At 46.6% G+C, this 22,297-nt stretch overlaps 1 protein-coding gene across 2 annotated transcripts in view; it reads left to right on the top strand.

The window, feature by feature from the left end:
* LOC132587696 (ATP-dependent Clp protease ATP-binding subunit clpX-like, mitochondrial) overlaps positions 1–22,297 on the top strand; it is a 58,271-nt gene that overhangs the window by 17,818 nt on the left and 18,156 nt on the right. The window contains exons 4-7 of one of the 2 annotated variants that reach the window (XM_060260012.1): positions 8,380–8,534; positions 10,628–10,787; positions 13,196–13,237; positions 19,705–19,881. In XM_060260012.1, coding sequence (XP_060115995.1) covers positions 8,380–8,534; positions 10,628–10,787; positions 13,196–13,237; positions 19,705–19,881 — 534 coding nt within the window. The remainder of the gene's footprint in view (positions 1–8,379; positions 8,535–10,627; positions 10,788–13,195; positions 13,238–19,704; positions 19,882–22,297) is intronic. The other variant, XM_060260013.1, reaches the window with a different exon arrangement.

Below are 22,297 nucleotides of genomic sequence, written 5' to 3'. Positions count from 1 at the left end.
GAGAGAGAAAATATTTCTGCAGCTGTACACCGGGGAGGGTTTCTCAAAATTCAGTGCCACGAGGGCGGAAATGAAAGCGTCTTTCCAGCCCTTGCATACGCTCCGCAGAAAGTCTGCGTAGCTTTGAGGGCAGTCGTTAGGGCAGGATATGGAGGGCATCGCTTGTCACACACACCTGAGCATCTTGTTCCCGTAGTCAGCATAGTTGTCAGCACTGGTTGTGTGGCACGAAAAGGCCACTGGTTGTGTGGCACGAAAAGTCGTCTCTGCAGTCCCTGTTGGAAGTTTTTGCAGTTTGCGTTGCATGTTTTACCCTCCCGCTCACCGAAGGCCAGCTTGTCGTTTCTGCCAAATATAGCAATGCTTTTGCAATCTGTTGTTTTATGCATATGCAAAAACAGCATTGTCCTGTTGATCAAGAATCTCTTGGTGTGCATGTGTTTTGGGGGGAGGTGACGTAACCCCACAGTCAACAGCCGGCACATTGGTTGCTGTGCGTCAGAAGCAAGTTTGCTTGGTATTTGACTGTGTAATCTTGGTTTTCCAAAAAGCCCATAAGGGTGCAAAGGTCCAGAGTAGTGTTTTTCTCGTGACTGGCCTTGTTACGCTCAAGAAGTCATGCAGGGCAAGTGTGGGCCCAGGGGCATTCCAGGACAGCAGTAGGCATTAGGCCTGGCCTCTTGGAGCTTTGCTTTGCGTATAATAGATGTGTCTTCTGTGGAGGCCTGTCACGTTTCCTTACTCCTAGACAGGGCTTATTTTTTTTGTAGCAGGAACTCCTTTGCATATTAGGCCGCACGCCCCTGATGTAGCCAATCCTCCTGGAGCTTACAGTAGGCCCTGTAAGCTCTTGGAGGATCGGCTGCATCAGGAGTGTGTGGCCTAATATGCAAAAGAGTTGCTACAAAAAAAAGCCCTGCTCCTAGAGGAGAAGCAGTAGCTTTGTTATATTATTTCCCTCTTTGTTAGTCTGTCTCTCTCTCTCTCTCTGTGCTTTGACTGAAGAGGACTGTGTAGCTCAAATCTTTTTTTGTTTTTGTATTCTCTTTTTTCATTGAACTTTTAAAAATGATATACAACAAGCGCAGTCAAATATTCACAAAATAGTAACCCTTTTAATCCGCCCTTCCCCAGACAAAAACCTACAACACATCTATACCGTTATCCTAGGATCAGATTCAGACAGGCGAAGTTCCAAAGGCAGATACAACAAGACGATATGATCAAATTAAAGAGCTGCAAAATAAACTCCCTACATAGAGAATGCCTACTGACCAGCGTTCCCTCTAAGCTGAGTGAGTGTGCGCTAGCTCACGGATTTTTAGCCTCCAGCTCACACATTTTGTCTTAGCTCAAGAAGGATGACCCCCCCCCCTCCCCCAAGAGCACACTAATTTATGCAGGAGCTCATAACTTTGATGCCAGTGGCTCACAAAGTAGAATTTTTGCTCACAAGGTTCTGCTGCTTAGAGGGAACCTTGATACTGACGAGTTCAAAAGAACTCTTATAAGGAGAGCCAGTGTGGTGTAATGGTTAAGTGTGCGGACTCTTATCTGGGAGAACCGGGTTTGATTCCCCACTCCTCCACTTGCACCTGCTGGCATAGCCTTGGGTCAGCCATAGCTCTGGCAGAGGTTGTCCTTGAAAGGGCAGTTGCTGTGAGAGCCCTCTCCAGCCCCACCCACCTCACAGGGTGTCTGTTGTGGGGGAGGAAGGCAAAGGAGATTGTGAGCCGCTCTGAGACTCTTCGGAGTGGAGGGCGGGATATAAATCCAATATCTTCATCTACCTCACAGGGTGTCTGTTGTGGGGGAGGAAGATAAAGGAGATTGTGAGCCACTCTGAGACTCTTTGGAGTGGAGGGCGGGAGATAAATCCAATATCTTCATCTACCTCACAGGGTGTCTGTTGGGGGGAGGAAGGTAAAGGAGATTCTGAGCCGCTCTGAGACTCTTTGGAGTGGAGAGCGGGGTATAAATCCAGTATCTTCATCTACCTCACAGGGTGTCTGTTGTGGGGGAAGAAGGTAAAGGAGATTGTGAGCCGCTCTGAGACTCTTCGGAGTGGAGGGCGGGGTATAAATCCAATATCTTCATCTACCTCACAGGGTGTCTGTTGTGGGGGAGGAAGGGAAAGGAGATTGTGAGCCGCTCTGAGACTCTTCGGAGTGGAGGGCGGGGTATAAATCCAATATCTTCATCTACCTCACAGGGTGTCTGTTGTGGGGAAGGAAGGTAAAAGAGATTGTGAGCTGCTGTGAGACTCTTCGGAGTGGAGGGCGGGGTATAAATCCAATATCTTCATCTACCTCACAGGGTGTCTGTTGGGGGGAGGAAGGTAAAAGAGATTGTGAGCTGCTGTGAGACTCTTCGGAGTGGAGGGCGGGGTATAAATCCAATATCTTCATCTACCTCACAGGGTGTCTGTTGTGGGGGAGGAAGGGAAAGGAGATTCTGAGCCGCTCTGAGACTCTTCGGAGTGGAGGGCGGGGTATAAATCCAATATCTTCTTCTTATAGAATGCATGGAATGTACTTCACTGCAAGGCCACCCCCTTTGTAATCCAGTTGTGTCCACAGCACTGCTGTCTTGGCTGTGGAAATACCAATTTTAGCACAGGCACACCAATATGTTTGTTTCCACCAGCTTGTAAAGAACTGACAGTCATACAAACTATATTTATATTCCTGGTGGTAGAAGACCTGTTGATGAGCTCCAGGGCTTCGATCGTGAATGTATGAGTGTCTACATGGGTTGCCCCCACCCCCCATTGCCAGAAAGAGAAGAGGCGTGTAGAGAAAGCACAGCTGGTTTCTAAAGGTTTGGCCTCCTGTCCGGTGGCAGCTTGGGACAGAAGCAGGGAGCTAGGATTGCCTCTTTATAGGGCTTCCCCAGGATTCCCCTTTTGGAACACGAGGTGGCTGATCAAAACTTTCTGGTGGGCTCCCCCCCTCTTTCTGGGATCTGGCAGACCCAGCTTGTTCTGTGCAGGATGGTTAGCGAGCAGACTGGGTTCGGTGTGAATTCAGAGCCAAACTAAGGCATGCCGATGTGTGTCGTTGGTGGGGGAGAGCATCTGTTTGATATTAAGAGAGGAGGACAACCTAAGCCAACCCCCGTTGCCTGTTTTGCTTTGCTGCGCTCCGTTGCGTTGGGCGCTTCCCCGACAGCCAGGCTCCCACGCAGGGGCAGCAAGCAGGGAGGTGAAGTCAGATCTTCACCTGCTTTCACCTTCTGTTAAAAATTGCTTGAACTGGGGCAGTTCTAACACTGACCCAGCGTCTAAAGTATGCCATGCTACCTTCTATTAAAATGCTTATTTGAAATGACGAAGAGCCTCTTTTATTGAAGGACTTGGGGACTTGACAGGGACCTTGGGCCAGGCACCTCAAAAAGGATATTGGAGCATTGGAGAAAGTGCAGAGAAGGGCAACTAGAATGATTAAAGGTTTGGAACATTTTCCCTATGAAGAAAGGCTAAAACGCTTGGGGCTCTTTAGCTTGGAGAAACGTCGACTGCGGGGTGACATGATAGAGGTTTACAAGATTATGCATGGGATGGAGAAGGTAGAGAAAGAAGTCCTTTTCTCCCTTTCTCACAATACAGGAACTCATGGGCATTCAATGAAATTGCTGAGCAGTCAGGTTAAAACGGATGGAAGGAAGTACTTCTTCACCCAAAGGGTGATTAACATGTGGAATTCACTGCCATAGGAGGTGGTGAAGCATAGCCAGCTTCAAGAAGGGGTTAGATAAAAATATGGAGCAGAGGTCCATCAGTGGCTATTAGCCACAGTATGTGTGTATGTATGTGTGTGTGTGTGTGTGTATTTGCCACTGTGTGACACAGAGTGTTGGACTGGATGGGCCATTGGCCTGATCCAACATGGCTTCTCTTACGTCTGGGGCAAGTGATGCTCTGTATTCTTGGTGCTTGGAGGGGGCAATAGCGGGAGGGCTTCTAGTGTCCTAGAATGGACCTCCAGATGGCAGCTGGGTTTCTTGGCCACTGTGTGACAGAGTGTTGGACTGGATGGGCCATTGGCCTGGTCCAACATGGCTTCTCTTATGTTCTTATGTGACACAGAGTGTTGGACTGCATGGGCCATTGGCCTGATCCAATATGGCTTCTCTTATGTTCTCCACGTTTTCAATTCCATGTTATTACATGGATATATTTTTAAAGAATTGATTTTGAAGGAGTTATTTTATTGTACCTTAGAGCAAAATGTCATTCCCTCTTCATATTTCTTGCTGTATATGTCCGGCCTTTGAAACTTGCAAAAGCACTTTAGAAAACTGGAAAGGTGAAGTCTTTCACAAGTGGGTATATTTGGTTTGGGGTTGGGATGTAGATTTCACTCGAAGAAGAACCCTTTTGAACTAACAAAGACCTTATCATTGAAAGATTTAAACATTAACAAGCTCACTACCTATGTAACGTACATATATATTATTAGCTCTGCTGCGGAGTTTTGTTAAGTAAAGTTAACATGTTAAACATGTTACTGTCACTTAAGTGCTGACAAACTATAAAGTCCAAAACTAAGAACCAGATCTATGTCATACCTTTTTTAGGACCAACCGAATTGACGGTACAGTGTCAATTCTGTTGGTCCTAATAAAAGGTAATTTGGTTTTGGATTTTGTATGGACCAATATGGTCATACAGCTTTCTCTATTCCTATTAGTCAAGGCAGCCTTGTACTGAAAAAGCCTCAGGAAACACTTAAGGATTTTTCAGCGTCACAAAGCAGTAAACTAATCCTTATCATTTATATGTTTAATGATTTACATCTCTAGTTTTTGACAACTCACTACAAAAGAGTCTTCACAAATAAGGCGGAAAACAGGCCCCCCAATTTCACTTGTTTACAGACGGGAATAATGCCACATGTTAGAATTTAGAACTGTATTGTCAAGTAATAATCCACTTTGAAAGAACTGAAGTCCTTTCTACGGCCTCGCATTATCATACCCGCCTGAACAGAGAAGCTATTGAGATTTACAAACACCAGCACAACTTTAACAGAAAGGAAGAAGGCATTTCCATCCACCAATCTTGGTACCCATCTTTGCAAAACATCCTGCAGACTATAAACTGCAGAAATTCACAGAACAATCAGCACAGTCAACAACCATCTTCCTTTTCTTCACACCCCTTCCAACCCTCCCAGTAATTAACACAGAACAATGGTCACATTCAACAGCCAGTTTCCTTATCACTACCCTTCCAGGAAGCCCACCAAACAATGGGCACATCCACAAACCAATTGCCCTTTCACCACACCCCCTCCAGCCTAGAAATAGCAGCTCTCCAGCAGCCCTGGCCTCACTCAATGCACAGCAGCCAAGAAGGTCAGAGCGCCTGCTCCGGCTGCAACGCCACTGAGGATGTTCTCCGCAGCCGAGAACGAAACGTCTGGAAGAAAAACTTTCTCCAGTAGAAAGATTCTACAAACCCTAATAAGCCTTCTGTTTCAGAGAAATGTTTTAACAGAACTGGAACTGATTGTTCCTTAGGAGCAGCGTGTATAAAGGGCTGGTGTTTCTTCCTGCAAAGTGGAAATCCACTGTTGTGCTTCTCTGCTTAGATCAGGGGTGTCAAGCTCATTTGTTATGAAGGCTGAATCTGACATAAATGAAACCTTGTTGGGGCAGGCCATATTGGGCCAGGCTGGGCTACCTATTTAAGATTAGGTAGCAGAGATGTAAACGTTATAAAGGACACAGACAAACACGATTAAAGGGTTTTTCAAAAACAAACAAACTTAAAACATGCTTAAAACGTTAGCACTCATTGGTCTTAAAGGTGCTTTCTTTGTAGCTCTCCCATGGGATCCAGGGAACTGGGCAAAGGAAGCTGTGGCTCTTTCCTTCCATCCGTTGGGGAGGGGGAGGGACCGCAGCCAATAGAAGGAAGAGAGGCTTGATTCAGTAGCTCTGCTTGCGATTGAGAGAGCCTGGCAAAGCAAGCTCTCCCTTCCCCCTTTCTCTCCAGGGAAGGAGCCTCAGCCAGTGGAGAAAATAGAGGTTTTGCTCTATAGCTCCTGTGCAATTGTGCAAGCCTTGCAAAGCAAGCTGTTATGCAGAAGGAAGCAAGAGAGAGGGAGAAGGAAGCAGATGACAGCCAGTTGTTCATGGGCTTGATTTGGCCCCCGGGCTACATGTTTGACGCCCCTGGCTTGGAGGCTTTGTATTATTGGATCAATTTGCCCTTCTCCTGTCCAGAACATCTTCCCACATGGTTGACCAATACATGCTCCCCTTTCTAGATCTGGAAAGTAGGCTTTCTGGAAGTACTGACTGCTTGGTCACTTTTAGCTTTAAAAATGGAAGCAGGGGCAGGATTTTTCTTCTCTTGGACCAAGAAGACAACCTATTTAAATCCAAGATGAAATAACCCATACCAGATCAATGTACTTCCTTAACAGCTTGGTGTAGTGGTTAAGTGTGTAGACTCTTATCTGGGAGATAAGAGTTTGATTCCCCACTCCTCCACTTGCAGCTGCTGGAATGGCCTTGAGTCAGCCATAGTTCTTGCCAGTTGTCCTTGAAAGGGCAGCTTCTGGGAGAGCTCTCGCAGCCCCACCTACATCACAGGGTGCTTGTTGTGGGGGAAGGAAGGTAAAGGAGATTGTAAGCCGCTCAGATTCAGAGTGAAGGGTGGGATACAAATCCAATATCATCGTTGTTGTCTTTGTCTTCTTATTCGCCTTAGTCTATTTCGTCTTCTTCATCTTTTTCATCTTCTTCGTCTTCTTCTTCCCTTTGAAATACTTAGGATATTGATACTTTTTTCAGTGTGTAAAAATTCTTTGACTGCAGAAGACAGGAGGTGACGGAACAGTCCTTTGAACAGTAAATTGTGCGTGCGGGGCTTCTCCCCCACCCTTGAAAACCATATTTGGGGTTTTGTTAAAAACAGATTAAAAATAGAAAACTGGCTGGATCCTTTGGTGGGTTTCTGCTGGTATACTGGGCGTGTGAATGTTGGTTTCACTGATTTCTCCAACTCCCTCCTCATGCAAGTTATGGGAGTCCCCTATACCCCATGAGTCGCAGTTTGGGAGGGACATTTTGGACTATAGTCGGCGGGGAGAGAAAGTTGTACTCTGCAGATGAAAATCTTTCCAACAGCAAAAGAATTCATAGGGATCTAAGTCAGTGTTAAGCACAAACATTAAGAAACTTGACAGACTGTTTTATTATGCCCCTTCCTGTGGCTAGAATACAGATTGTATGCCAGCCAGCCAGCTGTATTGTGGGTATAAATTGCTGAATAGTGTTGGATTTGCACTGTATTTTATATATTCTATTATGTATTGTTGTATGTTATGTGTTGTAACCCATCCGGAGTCCTCCTTGCATGAAATTGAATGGAATAAAAATCAACTAAATCAACTAAACTGTGTATTTAGTCAGACGACTTTGGGCTTACGGTATCTCTATAAATTAATGGCATTAACAGTCATTAAATCAATCCATTTCATGTCGGGTCTTCCTCTTTTCCTGCTACCTTTAACTTTGCCTAGCATTAGCGCCTTTTCCAGTGACTCTTGTCTTTACCTAATGTGACCAAAGTATGATAGCTTCAGTTCGATCATTTTAAGCTCTAGAGAGAGTTCAGATTTGATTTGATCTGGAACCCACTTATATGTCTTTTTGGTGGCCCGCTGTATCCATAGAACTTTCCTGCGCCGCCGCATTTCAAATGAATCTAGTATTAATTGAAATTAAAAACATGGTTTAAAGGGCTGCACTGTCATCAACAAACAGAAGGTGGGCTAGTTCTTTGGATGTGCAGCCATTTCCTGTAACTGCTCGAAATGCTGTAGATTTACCTGATGTTGTCAAGCATGCGGGTTCAATGACGAGTCGAAGTTGATACAAAGACTACGTTTATTGAAATACCGATACTTTCTGTGTAACAGATTCTTGAGCGTAATGCTGCAAATACATTGATACAATACTTTTAAGGCTTACTTCAAAAGGATTCCAAAGGATGGGGGTGCGGGGTAGCTCTCACACATAAACTATCATAAATGTCTACATTCTCACGGTGTTATCAGGACTCTGTCCTTGCTTTCCCCAGATGTGTCGTACTCCCTACCAGGAATGTATGGGAAGGTGCTGATTACTTCTTCTCAAGTTAATTTCAGTTCTCACTACTTCTACTTTTCAGGCAATAAAGCAAGACGGGGGGGGGGGAAGGGAAAGAATAACAGAGCTAACAAAGCTTGGTCCTCCATGATACTTCACAGACCAGCGATAGGCAGGACCCTATAACCATCAATCATCAATGGAATTTCACCATGCTTGACAAATGTGAGATAGCTCTTAACTAGTGCTCTCTTTTTGTTGTTGTTGTTCCCGTAGCTTCTACCCGCTTTGTGAAATGTGAAAAGTGTCACCACTTCTTCGTCGTGCTGTCCGAAGCAGACTCCAAGAAGAGTATCGTCAAAGAGCCGGAGTCGGCAGCCGAAGCTGTGAAGTTGGCTTTCCAGCAGAAGCCCCCACCGCCTCCCAAAAAAGTACTAGGACCTCTCTGCTTTCTGGAATGGCCCTCCCACCTCTTTCCCGTGTCAATTTGATATGACAGAATTTGCTTCCCTAAACCCAAAGTGTGAAGGAAGGTTACAGTTTTGTTATTAGGTTTTTCCAGGCCTCAGATTCAGCAGGCGCTCACAGGAGCACAGCTCCTGAACCTTTCTGAGGGTTCCCCCTCCTCCTCCCCACCTACCTTGTCCACTGAATAGGAGGTGCAGCTGCATAACAATCCCTGGATTAGGAGAGCGGGCAGCCAGCCAGCCACCGGGGGCTTTGCCACGCCCCCAGCAGCCCTCATGAACCCCTGGAGAAGCCCACACCACCCTTTCTCCACTTCTTATGTGATTTTGGGCAGTGGGTGGCTTGCTCGCCTTTTGACGGTGGGTGGGGAGTTTACCAAGGAGAGCCCCAGGTGAGCGAGGCCTGCTTGGGCTGGCTGGATCTCTAGCCAGTCTAAGCAGGCCTTGCTCACACGGGGCTCTCCTTTCTTGCATCGGGTTGCTTTTGACTGGTGAGGGGTGGCATGTGCTAATGAGCTCTGCCACCTGTTTTTCTGCAAAACAACCCCTGTGTTTTTCTAAGCTCCATAAGAACGCAAGCAGAGTCCTGCTGGATCATACCAGTAGTCCATCCAGTCCTTCATCCTATCTTACCCAGTGGCCATCCAGTTCCTCTGGAGGGCCAACAACAGGGCATAGACGTTGAGGCCTTCTGCTGGTGCTGCCTCCCGGCTGTCAGCTTTTGAGCAGTCCTCAATAATTAGGCCTCTTGCTGAAAGGTTCATTGATAGACACATTACAGCAAGCATGACTCTTCGTGTCAGGATCTGGCTACAATCCTGGGGGCCAGATCTATATACCATCTCCAGGTCCGTTGCCAGTCCACCACGATTCAGATAACAAGCCCGCGCAAAGCAAAGGAAACATTTTCTCACCCTGCCCTCCCACTGCATGCTAAAAGGTGCCAAAACAGTCTCTGCTAGGAAATAGCATGCTAGATTGCTGCTTAAATGTTTTATTATTTTACTGTTTTAACTGTTGTAATTGATGTATTTTAAATTTAAAATTCTATGTTAGATTTTATATGTCGTGAGCCACCCTGAGCCACTTCGGTGGGAAGGGCGGGATACAAATTGAAATAAACTTAAACTCCTTGGATTCCAGCTGTGAACCTCCCCACCAGGAGGTTCTAATTCCTTTGTAAAGCTGTTTATTCCTGTGGCCAGCAGTACCTCCTCTGGCAGCGCGTTCCACCTTTCAGTCACTCTCTGTGTAAAGTAGTTTTCCCCTTTTGTCTATAACTTCATGAGGTTTTGTCAGTCAAGTCTGCGTGCGTTGGAAAGGCTTAGGCTGATTCCGCACTCGACCTTGCTCCGCGCCAGGCTTCCGTTTCTCTCCAGAGCAAGCTGGCGATTTCGCACCGGTTGCTCCGCACCGCCATTTTGCGCAGGAAAAACCCGCAATTTGCCATGCCGCAGTGTAAACTTGGTCACGAAGCAAGGTCTGGTGCGAGATCAGTCTTAGTATTCCGTTGTGAGGACGCCAGCTTTAACAAAAGCACAGGTGGTTAGAAATGTGAAGGCATTGGGGCGGGGGGGGGGGGGCAGAAATGTTCTAGAAATTTCCCCATCAGCATCCTTTTCATTTTCTCCAGTGAAAAGATGAGAAATTTCTGGGAGGGTTAGGGTAAAAAAGCTCATACACGGTACTTCACTTTGAGGATGAGTGATGTAATTTTAAGAAGAAGAAGAAGATATTGGATTTAAATCCCGCCCTCCACTCCGAAGAGTCTCAGAGCGGCTCACAATCTCCTTTCCCTTCCTCCCCCACAACAGACACCCTGTGAGGTGGGTGGGGCTGGAGAGGGCTCTCTCAGCAGCTGCCCTTTCAAGGACAACCTCTGCCAGAACTATGGCTGATCCAAGACCATGCTAGCAGGTGCAAGTGGAGGAGTGGGGAATCAAACCCGGTTCTCCCAGATAAGAGTCCGCACACTTAACCACTACACCAAACTGGCTCTAAGGACTAAGGTTACGCAGAATGTGCACTATTGTTTGTTTGTTTTCCCCTTTTGCCAGATCTACAACTACCTCGACAAGTACGTGGTCGGCCAGTCTTTTGCCAAGAAGGTGCTTTCGGTCGCCGTATACAATCATTACAAGAGAATCTACAACAACATCCCAGCTAATCTAAGGCAGCAAGCTGAGGTTGAAAAGCAGACCTCCTTAACACCGAGAGGTTTGTAGATCAGTTTATGTTTTATAGAGAGAGATTTCCTTGCACCTTTCCTCTGAAATAGCCAGTGGCCCAGGCTCTAGGATCCTTGCATTGTTAGTTTGCCTACATGAGAAAAAGGATGCCGGAAGCCCTGATGCCCGCTGCTTCGCTTCTGCCTGGACTTTGGACTAACGCAGTTGGGTTTTATCAAAAATAACATTTGTGTTTAATTGTATTTCATTTAGACGGTTACATTGCATTTGTACCTTATCCCCAACGATAGGTAAAAACTAGAAAATGGAATTGTTCTAGACAGGGGCTTGAATAAATTCTCACCCAAAGTCTGATACGTGCTGCTAAAAGCCTCGACAGATTTTATCTGGCTTTGGAAGCCAGCCTAAAAATTTTAAGAGCCCGTCTCATGTTTTCAGGCTTCAGGGTTTCGAATGATAGATGGCCCGTATTTTCTCCTTACCGCTACCACAAAACCTAATTTATCTGAAGCTCTTCGCAGTCTCTCATTTTTAAAAGTTTATTTAAATTCAGTAAGTTTACGCAGAACATAGTAGGCAAGACTATGCAGAAATAAAAAAACAAAAATACACAGAAATACAAGTGGAACCTAAAAAACATTGTCAAAGATGGTAAGCAAAGTTAAACACCAAAAATCAGATGTTGGAAGATTGCTGGGGTTTTTTTTTTAAGCTCATGAAATGAACAGTTTCTCACTTTAAAAAAAAAAAGAATTAAAACTGTGACAAAGCATTGTTGTGTATAAATATATACGTGGTAACCCTGGTTGCCATCGCTGCAGCAGAAAGCCAACTCCTCACTGCAACCTCATTTGCCTCTAGTTTCTCATTTCATTATTTTTGAGAAGCTCCATTCAGTTGAAGATCGTAGTATAGAAGGCAGCTGGTTAAGAAGCGAATTGATCTACCACCAGCGAGCGATTTAAGGCGCTGGCAAGAATTCCCGGCGCATGCATTTTCGAGTCATACGAGAAAATATATTCTGATGTGAAGGGATGAATACGCTTTCTGCTTCTACTGAGGACCTCCAAGAGACTCTAAAGCCAATTGTTGCTGAAAATTACAGGTGCTCCCGTTAAATTCCTGGCCACTGGGGCACCTGGGATAGCCGAGCCCCATACTCGCGTATTCCCAAAGGAGAACTGGTTCCATTCAAATGCACATAGTAAGAGCAATTAATAGAAGCCACAGAACTTATTCTTAATACCTCATACCCTGGAAAGTATACTTGAGGATATTATCGCTAATGCATCTAAGTGGATTAATAAAATTATGATTACAGCGGAGCCAAGGGGTGAAGGCATTCTCTGCTTGCCAGCTTTTTCTTTATTTTCAATTTAAGTTAGCTGCCCAGAGTCCGCTTGCGGAGTGGGCGGCATATAAATCTAAAGTAAATAAATAAAATAAAAATTGTCTTAATTACTTGAGAAGCAGGGCTTTTTTTTTTTGAGCAGGAATGCACAGGAGCGCAGTTCCGGCTGGCTTTGTGTCAGGGGTGCGGCCTGATACGCAAACGAGTTCCTGTTGGGCTTTTTCTGCGAAAAGCCCTGTGCGAAACAGAGGTGCTGTCAGGGGTGTGGCCTACTATGCTAATGAGTTCCTGCTGGGCTTTTTCTCCAAAAAAAAAAGCCCCGTTGACAACAATTCCGACTTTAATCTTAACTTGTTAAGAAAGGATGATTCATAGCGCGGGAGTATATCTGTAGACATCTGGCAGCCATGGTCTGAAAAGGCCTGACCGGCTATTAATGACAAATTCTAAAGGCTCTTCTCATCATCGTACGGTGCTCTCACAGCACACCACGTTTGCATTTCCAGAAATTATCCAAAATAGAAGTGCTGTGCATTGTTGGTGTAAATATCAAGGCGGTAGTTCCCACTTAGTTTGTGTGTTGGCCCATGAATACACCCGTAGTATCTCCTGATTCTGACCAATGCACTTTGCCTGATGTGTGCCTTTTGATCCATTTAATAGGGCAAAAAAACTCAGCAGCTATTTTTGTGATCTTGTTTGAACAATAGGACACAGCAGCGTGGCACATTCCGTTTCTTTTTGAAATGGGATTAAAAGGATCAGAGGCTTAGTTTTGCCTTTTCCGACGGAGTCTGTTTGCCTTGGCAGGGTTTGCTTTTCTTAAACCCATGACCTTTGCAACTTACGCACGCTTACGTTATTAACCCCGTACGTGACTATTTTCGTACTTCTTCCTGCCACCAATAAAAAATGAGTATGGGTGAAGCCATTTGACTTTTTTTGTGGCTGTAAATGAAATTCTTTGCTCCTAAAATATATATTCAGAAGAGGGCAAGGGCTCGAAGCCGCTTACGATTACAAGTAATGCTCTTTTTTTTATTTTTGGAATCTCTCTATATTACTGTTTTCATCCTCTCTCTTAGAATTAGAGATCAGAAGACGGGAGGATGAGTACAGGTTTACAAGTAAGTGGGTTCTCCTCATGTCCTCCTCTGCAACACCTCCTTTTTTCGGGAATTCTGACCCCGAGCGGCCTTTGCGCAAGGACTTGGTAGAAACTAACAGGTCCAGTCTTGCTCGGATTGGTTACGGAAGTAGTCCCTCGGATCTATCCTTGCAGATCCCATGCAGGGCTGGCTCTGCCACTAGGTAATCGCCTAGGGCGCTGACCTTCTTGGGTCGCAGAATTGGGCACCCCCCCCCTGGGATTACAAATGGAAAAATTTCCAAAAGAAGATAGAACTTTAATCTGGTACTTGCTCTCAGCTGCTAGGACATTGTATGCGCAGTTGTGGAAGCAAGAAAAAATGCCAGAGAAATGGGATTGGATTATAAAAGTTATGACATGGAGTGAAATGGACAAATTAACAAGAATATTAAGAGACTATGATTTAGAAGTTTTTAAGACGGAGTGGGAAAAGTTTAGAAGAGATGCAGAAAAAGAGTGGAAAATAAAAGGACATTGGACAATTTTTGATAATGATTTAAGTTTTAAAAAGAAGAAGAATATAAATTTTTGTTTTAATAGTTAAGGGTACCTTTAAATGTTTGCTTTTTAAGTAAATAACACCGGCGGGAGGTCAAGTAACGGGGGGAGGGGTGGGTAGAAAGTAATATATGGGGTAGATAAAAGAAGTTTTTAAAGATGTAAGATATAGATTTATTACCATATGTTACCAATAAAATTGTTTTAACTCTCGAAAATTGGGCACCCCCCCATGTAACTCAGTGACATCAGTGGGGGGGGGGGGGCAGACATTTGTCTTGCCTAGGGTGCCAGACAGTCTAAGGCCAGCTTTGATCCCTTTTTGGTGATCAAAAGGACTAAGTTCTCTTCTTTTCGCCAGTGGAAAAGCTTGACTAGATCCAACCCTCTGTTTAAGGCTGTACCGCTTTCAGGCCTTGAGAAGGAGTGGAGCTGAGGGGGGGTGGGTATTCGTGTGATGGAATTCTCCCTCTTGGGGGGGGGAAAGAGGTTTCCTACACATAGAGAACGTATCTCAGCAAGGAAAAGGGGATCGTTTCGTACAGAGGAGTGGCGACTCACAGGAGACTCCCACCTGCAATCTGAAGTGGTACCTTCTAGAAGCAAGCTTACCACCCGAGGAAGAGATGCGCCTTCTTTTTGTAGCAGTTCTTTTATATGAAGAGGATTGGCATTTGTAGTCCCATGATGGTTGAAAAGCAGGTGAACCGTCAGTTCAGAAGTACAAAAAAGCATGTAAGGATTTGATGCCGCAAGAGAAAGCTTCTGCCTCTTGTGTCTTGAGTTTTGAGTAAATACGTTCCTCAACGTTTCTGTCTTAACGTTTGCAATCCAAATAGCCTGGTTGGATATCTGCAGGCCTAACGTGCTTGTGTGCATGCAAAGGGAACTCTCCCTGCCTGTTTGAGGTTCTCTTATCACGTAGGATGCTGGTCTGGAGGGTCCCCCAACCCCGAGTGACCTTTTAAGAGGCACGGGGACCACTGCAGTAGGAGAAGACCACGCAGAAGCCGCAGCGTGTGGATGGAGGCCTTGCCAAGCCCTTTGGATCCCGGCCAGTCAGTTTCAAAAGGAACCCCAAGCAAAGGGAACCCCCAGTAAACAGGACATTACAGTCTTCTCTAATACTTTACCATGCAATAGTATATGATAACATCAAACAGACACCTCTCGTACAATATCAAAATACGCAGTAAGCAATGAGCTTTCAATAGTACAATTAGAAATCGCACACAACAAAAATATACAAACCTACTCCCAAGTCTATACTTTCATAAGTCAAAATTGTAACAGAATTTTGGAGAGCAGTTTTCACTTATGGAAGTATGGACTTGGGAGTAGGTTTGTATATTTTTGTTGCATGTAATTTCAACAACGAGTGACAATTGCAGATTTATACCCCGCCCTTCTCTCTGAATCAGAGTGTCAGAGCGGCTTACAATCTCCTTTATCTTCTTCCCCCACAACAGACACCCTGCGAGGTGGGTGAAGCTGAGAGGGCTCTCCCAGAAGCTGCCCTTTCAAGGAGAACTCCTGAGATAGCTATGGCTAACTCAAGGCCATTCCAGCAGATGCAAGTGGAATCAAACCCAGTTCTCCCAGATAAGAGTCCGCACACTTAACCACTGCACCAAACTGGATCTCGAATTGTACTATTGAAAGTTCATCGCTTACTGTGTATTTTGATATTGTATGAGAGGTGTCTGTTTGATATTGTATGAGAGGTGTCTGTTGATATTGTATGAGAGGTGGTCCGTTTCCCTGAGGAAGGTAGTCTTCAAGAACACGGTGCTGGCTATACCCTCTACTGGTCAGGTAAGTCAAAGGCTGAGAGCCGCCTTTCTGGCGTTGGCTTCATGGTCAGGAACTCCATTGCCTCCAAACTCGAAAACCTGCCAACAGGTCACTCAGATCGCATCATGTCCATGCGCCTCCCTCTTCAAAACAAGCAGCATGCAACACTCTTCAGTGTGTATGCCCCAACCCTTCAAGCAGATCCTGCAGAAAAGAACAAGTTCTATGCTGATCTACGCAACCTCGTATGGAAGACCCCTACAGAGGACAAGGTGATCATCCTTGGCGACTTCAATGCCAGAGTAGGTAAAGACTCGGAAGCCTGGAAAGGAGTACTTGGCAAACACGGCATTGGCAACTGCAATGACAACGGGCGCCTCCTGCTGGAATTCTGCATGGAGCACCAGCTCACCATCAACAACACTATCTTCCAGCAGAAGAACAGTCTGAAGACAACCTGGATGCACCCACGGTCCAAGCACTGGCACCTTATCAACTACATTCTGGTGCGCCAGAGAGACCTTCGAGATGTCTTACACACCCGAGTAATGCCCAGTGCGGAATGTCATACGGATCATCGTCTTGTACGCTGCAATCTCCGTCTTCACTTTAAATCCACACCCAGGAGAGGAGGTATCCCTTGGAGGAAGTTTCAGGTTGGCAGTCTCCAGTCAGCCGAAGTTAAAGCTGCCTTCCAGGCAAAACTCCAGTCAAGAATTGAGGACCCCAGTTGCCCCACAGACCCTTCTCCAGAAGCACTCTGGGAACACCTAAAAACTACCGTCCTGCAGATCTCTGAAGAAGTCCTCGGGTTCTCCACGAGGAAGAACAAGGACTGGTTTGATGAGAACAATCAAGAGATCCAAGATTTACTGGCGAAAAAGAGATCTGCCTACCAAGCACATCTTGCTCAGCCCTCCTGTCCTGGGAAAAAAGCAACCTTTCGCGCTGCATGTAGCAACCTCCAGCGCAAGCTTCGAGACATTCAGAACGATTGGTGGACCAAGCTTGCAGAGAGAACTCAGCTGTGTGCAGACACTGGTGATTTAAGAGGGTTCTACGAAACCCTGAAGGCAGTATATGGTCCATCATATCAGGCTCAGAGTCCCTTGCGTAGTGCAGACGGCCAAGTGCTCCTCACAGACAAGGCATCTATACTGAACCGGTGGTCGGAGTATTTTCAGGTTCTCTTCAGTGCCAACCGCGTAGTTCAAGATTCAGCAATCCACCTCACCCCACTTCAACCAGTGAAAACAGAGTTGGATGAGATCCCCACCCTAGAAGAGACTGTTAAAGCCATCAAGCAACTGAAAAGTGGCAAGGCAGCAGGAGTTGATGGAATTCCACCAGAGATCTGGAAGCATGGGGGCACAGTACTACATAGCTCACTTCACAAAGTACTTGTCACCTGCTGGGAACAAGGCAAATTACCACAGGACTTTCGCGATGCAATCATCATCACCCTATACAAGAACAAAGGGGAAAAGTCAGACTGCTCCAACTACCGGGGGATAACCCTGCTCTCCATCGCAGGCAAAATCCTTGCCAGAATACTCCTGAACAGACTGGTGCCCACCATTGCAGAAGAACTCCTCCCAGAGAGCCAGTGCGGCTTCAGAGCTAACAGGAGCACCACCGACATGGTATTTGTTCTTAGGCAGCTCCAAGAGAAATGCAGGGAATAGAACAAGGCTCTGTATGTGACTTTTGTCGACCTTACCAAAGCTTTCGATACCGTTAGCAGGAAAGGCCTGTGGCAAATCTTGGAACATTTAGGATGTCCCCCAAGGTTCCTCAGCATGATCATCCAGCTACACGAAGACCAGCGAGGCCAAGTCAGACACTGCAACGACCTCTCGGAGCCCTTCCCTATAGGCACAGGTGTAAAGCAAGGCTGCGTTCTCGTGCCAACTCTCTTTACAATCTTCTTTAGCATGATGCTTCAAAGAGCCGCAGTAGATCTAGATGATGACGATGGTGTCTACATCCGCTATCGCACCAATGGCAGCCTGTTCAACCTGAGGCGACTAAAGACCCGCTCCAAGACAATGGAAAAACTCATCCGAGAGCTACTGTTTGCTGATGATGCTGCACTCGTCTCCCACTCAGTATCAGCTCTGCAGCATATGATGTCCTGCTTTGCAGAGGCTGCCAAGCTATTCGGCCTAGAAGTTAGTCTGAAGAAGACAGAAGTTCTCCACCAGCCTGCACCCCAGGAAGATTATCACCCTCCCTGCATCACTGTGGGTGAATCAGTTCTGAAGACAGTCCAGCAGTTCAGCTTCCTGGGGTGCATCATCTCCTCAGATGCCAAGATCGACAAGGAGATTGACAACAGGCTGGCAAAGGCAAACCGTGCATTTGGCCGACTGCACAAAAGAGTGTAGAGCAACAAGCATCTGAAAAAAGGCACAAAGATCAATGTTTACAAAGCGGTTGTGATGACAACCCTCATCTACGGCTCCGAATCGTGGGTTTTATACCGTCATCACTTGCGACTCCTCGAGCGTTTTCATCAGCGCTGCCTTCGCACCATCCTCAACATCCACTGGAGTGACTTTGTGACCAACACTGAAGTCCTCAAGCGGGCGGAGGTTACCAGCATCGAGGCACTGCTGCTGAAGACGCAGCTGCGCTGGGCAGGACATATTTCTAGGATGGAAAACCACCGCCTTCCCAAGATTGCCCTGTATGGCGAACTCTCCACCGGCCATCAAAATAGAGGGGCACCAAAGAAGAGGTACAAGGACTCCTTGAAGAAATCCCTTGGCACCTGTCGCATCAACCATCACCAGTGGTCTGACCTAGCCTCAGATCGCAAAGCATGGAGGCACACCATCCACCAGGCTGTCTCTTCCTTTGAGAACGCACGCATAGCTGGTCTTGAGGGCAAAAGGAGATTGAGGAAGAATCGCACTGCTACAGCACCAACCCTAAATCAGACTTTTCCCTGCAGCCACTGTGGCCGGACCTGCTTGTCCCGCATTGGTCTTGTCAGCCACCAGCGAGCCTGCAGCAGACGTGGACTATTGCACCCTTCTTAAATCTTCGTTCGCGAAGCCAAGCCGAGAGAGAGAGAGAGAGGTGTCTGTGTGATATTATTATATACAATTACATGGTAAAGTATTCAGAGAAGACTGTAATGTACTGTTTACTGGGGTTTCCTTTATTTGAGCTTAATTACTCCCAGGGCCCCATGTGTTTGCTTTTTAGTATCTCTGGACCCTGTACTAAGAACCCTGTAAGCTCTCGGGGGATACATCAGGGGTGTGTGGCCTAATATGCAGAGGAGCTCTTGCTAGAATTCCAAGCTCTTGGAGGATTGGCTACATCGGGGGGGTGTGGCCTAATATGCAAAGGAGCCCCTGCTAGAATTCCAACCTCTCGGAGGTTTGGCTACATCGGGGGGAAGTGGCCCAATATGCAAAGGAGCCCCTGCTAGAATTCCAAGCTCTTGGAGGATTGGCTACATCGGGGGGGTGTGGCCTAATATGCAAAGGAGCCCCTGCTAGAATTCCAAGCTCTTGGAGGATTGGCTACATCAGGGGGTGTGGCCTAATATGCAAAGGAGCCCCTGCTAGAATTCCAAGCTCTTGGAGGATTGGCTACATCGGGGTGTGTGGCCTAATATGCAAAGGAGCCCCTGCTAGAATTCCAAGCTCTCTGAGGATTGGCTACATCGGGGGGGGGGGGGGTGGCCTAATATGCAAAGGAGCCCCTGCTACAAAAAAAGCCCCGATAATGATCAAATTGTAATTCTTTTTAGATTTTTTTTTGCCCGTTATTGTGGCACTTGAGCGCTTTGTAAATACCCTCTGAATAAGTCTCAAGACCTAATGTGTGATGTACAGAAGTGTATTGTATGGAAGGGAGAGTCTTCATCCCTCCCCACCCCTTCGCAAAATTCTCTGTGCTTGTTATTCCAAAACGTTTATCTAAACCCAGATCCGCCCCTGACCTTGCATTGCATGTCCGTCTTCAATGCCGCAGTCTCTTGCAACTTTCACGTCTACGGAAGGATTCTTGGGAGTTGCATGGGGGCGAGGGGAGAAAGGACCCTGTTAAAAGAAGTGCTTGTTCTTGTAGCACGTTCCAAACTGTTCTCGGTGGAGCTAAGTGGGTTCTCAGGCAGGCACGCTTTCTGAATTTCAGAACTTCTCCAGATCGCTGGGATCAGTCCCCATGGCAATGCTTTGGGAGCATCCATGCAGCAGCAGGTGAACCAGCAAATGCCCCAGGAGAAACGGGGAGGGGAAGTGTTAGACTCTGCCAGCGATGACATCAAGCTTGAAAAAAGTAATATCTTGCTGCTTGGACCAACCGGATCAGGTATGTAGGGTATGCAAACAGATTGCATGCTGTGCAAAAGGTAGAGCAAAGAGAAATAAAAACTTGTTTGGATGAAGATAGATAGGTAGGTATGTGGGTGGGTGGGAGGGAGGAAGGAAGGAAGAAGAAGACGACTGCAGATTTATACCCCGCCCTGTGAATCAGAGACTCAGAGCTGCTTACAATCTCCTATATCTTCTCCCCCCACAACAGACACCCTGTGAGGTGGGTGGGGCTGAGAGGGCTCTCACAGCAGCTGCCCTTTCAAGAACAACCTCTGCCAGAGCTCTGGCTGACCCAAGGCCATTCCAGCAGGTGCAAGTGGAGGAGTGGGGAATCAAACCCGGTTCTCCCAGATAAGAGTCTGCACACTTAACCACTATGCCAAACTGGATGGATGGATAGACGGGTGGGTAGATGGATGGATGGATGAATGGATGGATAGACGGGTGGGTAGATGGATGGATAGATGAATGGATGGATAGACGGGTGGGTAGATGGATGGATAGGTGGATAGATAGATAGATAGGTGGATGGATGGATGGGTGGTTAGATAGATAGGTGGATGGATAGTTTAGATAGGATGGATGGATGGATATTTTTGAAATAATAATTGTGTGCCATCAAGTCACGATTTACCCACGAAGCCTCTGAGACTATGAGGTTTTCAAGGCAACGGGAGCAGAGGTGGTCTCCCATTGCCTGCTCATGCATAGCAACTCCGGTCTTTTGTGGCGGTCTCTCATCCAAGTACTGGCCAGGGCCGACCCTGCTTAGCTTCTAAGATCTGATGAGATCCAGCTACCTTCGGCTATTAGGGCTGCGAAGTATGGTGTTGAGTCACAACTCAACAGTGACTCCACTTTGTGGAGCTTTTGGGGCAAGATGTGAGCAGAAGCGGTTTGCCGTCACCTTCCTCTCTCATCCAAGCGCTAACAGCGGCCAGCCCTGCTTAACTTCCAGACCCCCCCCCCCCTGGCATCACAAGGCTGTTAGGCCAGTACTTTTTAGAAACAGGATCCAAAGATTTCCCATAAAAGCTGCTGGGCAGCAAGGTAGGCAGCACAGCTGGTCTTTAGGTGAAACGGGAGGCCTCTTCAAGCTGGACCGCGGAGAAAACTGCTGCTGTTTTCTGCTTGGAAACGAGTTCTGTTCGCCGCTGACATGCTCTAGAGTAGAGCTCATGTGCTTTACTGAGATTTCCCTGGGTGTTTTTTTAACCCAAACTGGGACCAAGACAGCCACTGCTCCTGCAACCAAGACAAGCTTCGAAGGCTGTTTCAGCTTGCAGCTTGCAAGCTTCAGCTGCATTTTCGACAATACAAAAATACAAAATATTGTGCAAAAACAAACACTCTTGACTGGTGTATACAAAGTTCTATTATCATGAAATGAACAGCCTACAACAGCGGGAATTTTTCCTTCAGAAGTCAACAAGCAACGGAGGGACTCCTGTGGAACTTTATTATTGAGTCTTAGCACTCAGTTTGGAAAACTCAGAGACCGTGTGGGGTCCTCCTTGGAATATTGTTTTGAGACTTTCGTTTGTTGTCTATTTATACTGTATGAATGCAGGCCCACTGTTGTAGGCTGTTCATTTCATGATAATAGAACTTTGTATACACCAGTCAAGAGTGTTTGTTTTTGCACAATATTTTGTATTTTTGTATTTTACATATTGTGCTGCCACGGTTCTTTTGCATTTTCAACAATAGCTCATGCCTAGAATTAAACTTCGTTGGTCTTCAAGGTGCCTGACTGGACTCAAACCTTGTTCTGATGCTTCAGACTAGGGGTGGCCACACTGCAGCTCAGGAGCTACATGTGGCTCTTTCACACATACTGTGTGGCTCCCACTGCCCCATCAGCCGGCTTAGAGAGGGCATTTCCCTCTTTAAATATTTTCGCCAAGCCACCCAGCAGCTTGGAGTTAAAGTTAGAGTTGCTTTCTTTCCAATTCTCCCCCCTCTCCCACTATATCTTCCTTCCTTCCACCCTTCCTTCCACCTTTCCTTCCACCTTTCCTTCCACCCTTCCTTCCACCTTCCTTCCTTCCACCCTTTCTTCCACCCTTCCTTCCACCCTCCCTTCCACCCTCCCTTCCACCTTTCCTTCCACCTTCCTTCCTTCCACCCTTCCTTCCACCTTTCCTTCCACCCTTCCTTCCACCCTTCCTTCCACCTTCCTTCCTTCCACCCTTCCTTCCACCATCCCTTCCACCCTCCCACCCTCCCTTCCACCCTCCCTTCCACCCTCCCTTCCACCCTTCCTTCCACCTTTCCTTCCACCTTCCTTCCTTCCACCCTTCCTTCCACCCTCCCTTCCACCCTTCCTTCCACCCTTCCTTCCTTCCACCTTTCCTTCCACCCTTCCTTCCTTCCACCCTTCCTTCCTTTCACCCTTCCTTCTTTCCTTC

Source organism: Heteronotia binoei, chromosome 19 (genome assembly GCF_032191835.1).
Source record: "Heteronotia binoei isolate CCM8104 ecotype False Entrance Well chromosome 19, APGP_CSIRO_Hbin_v1, whole genome shotgun sequence".
Lineage (NCBI taxonomy): Eukaryota > Metazoa > Chordata > Lepidosauria > Squamata > Gekkonidae > Heteronotia > Heteronotia binoei.
Note: the sequence above shows the minus strand (reverse complement) of the source record. Positions and strands in the feature narration are given on the sequence as shown.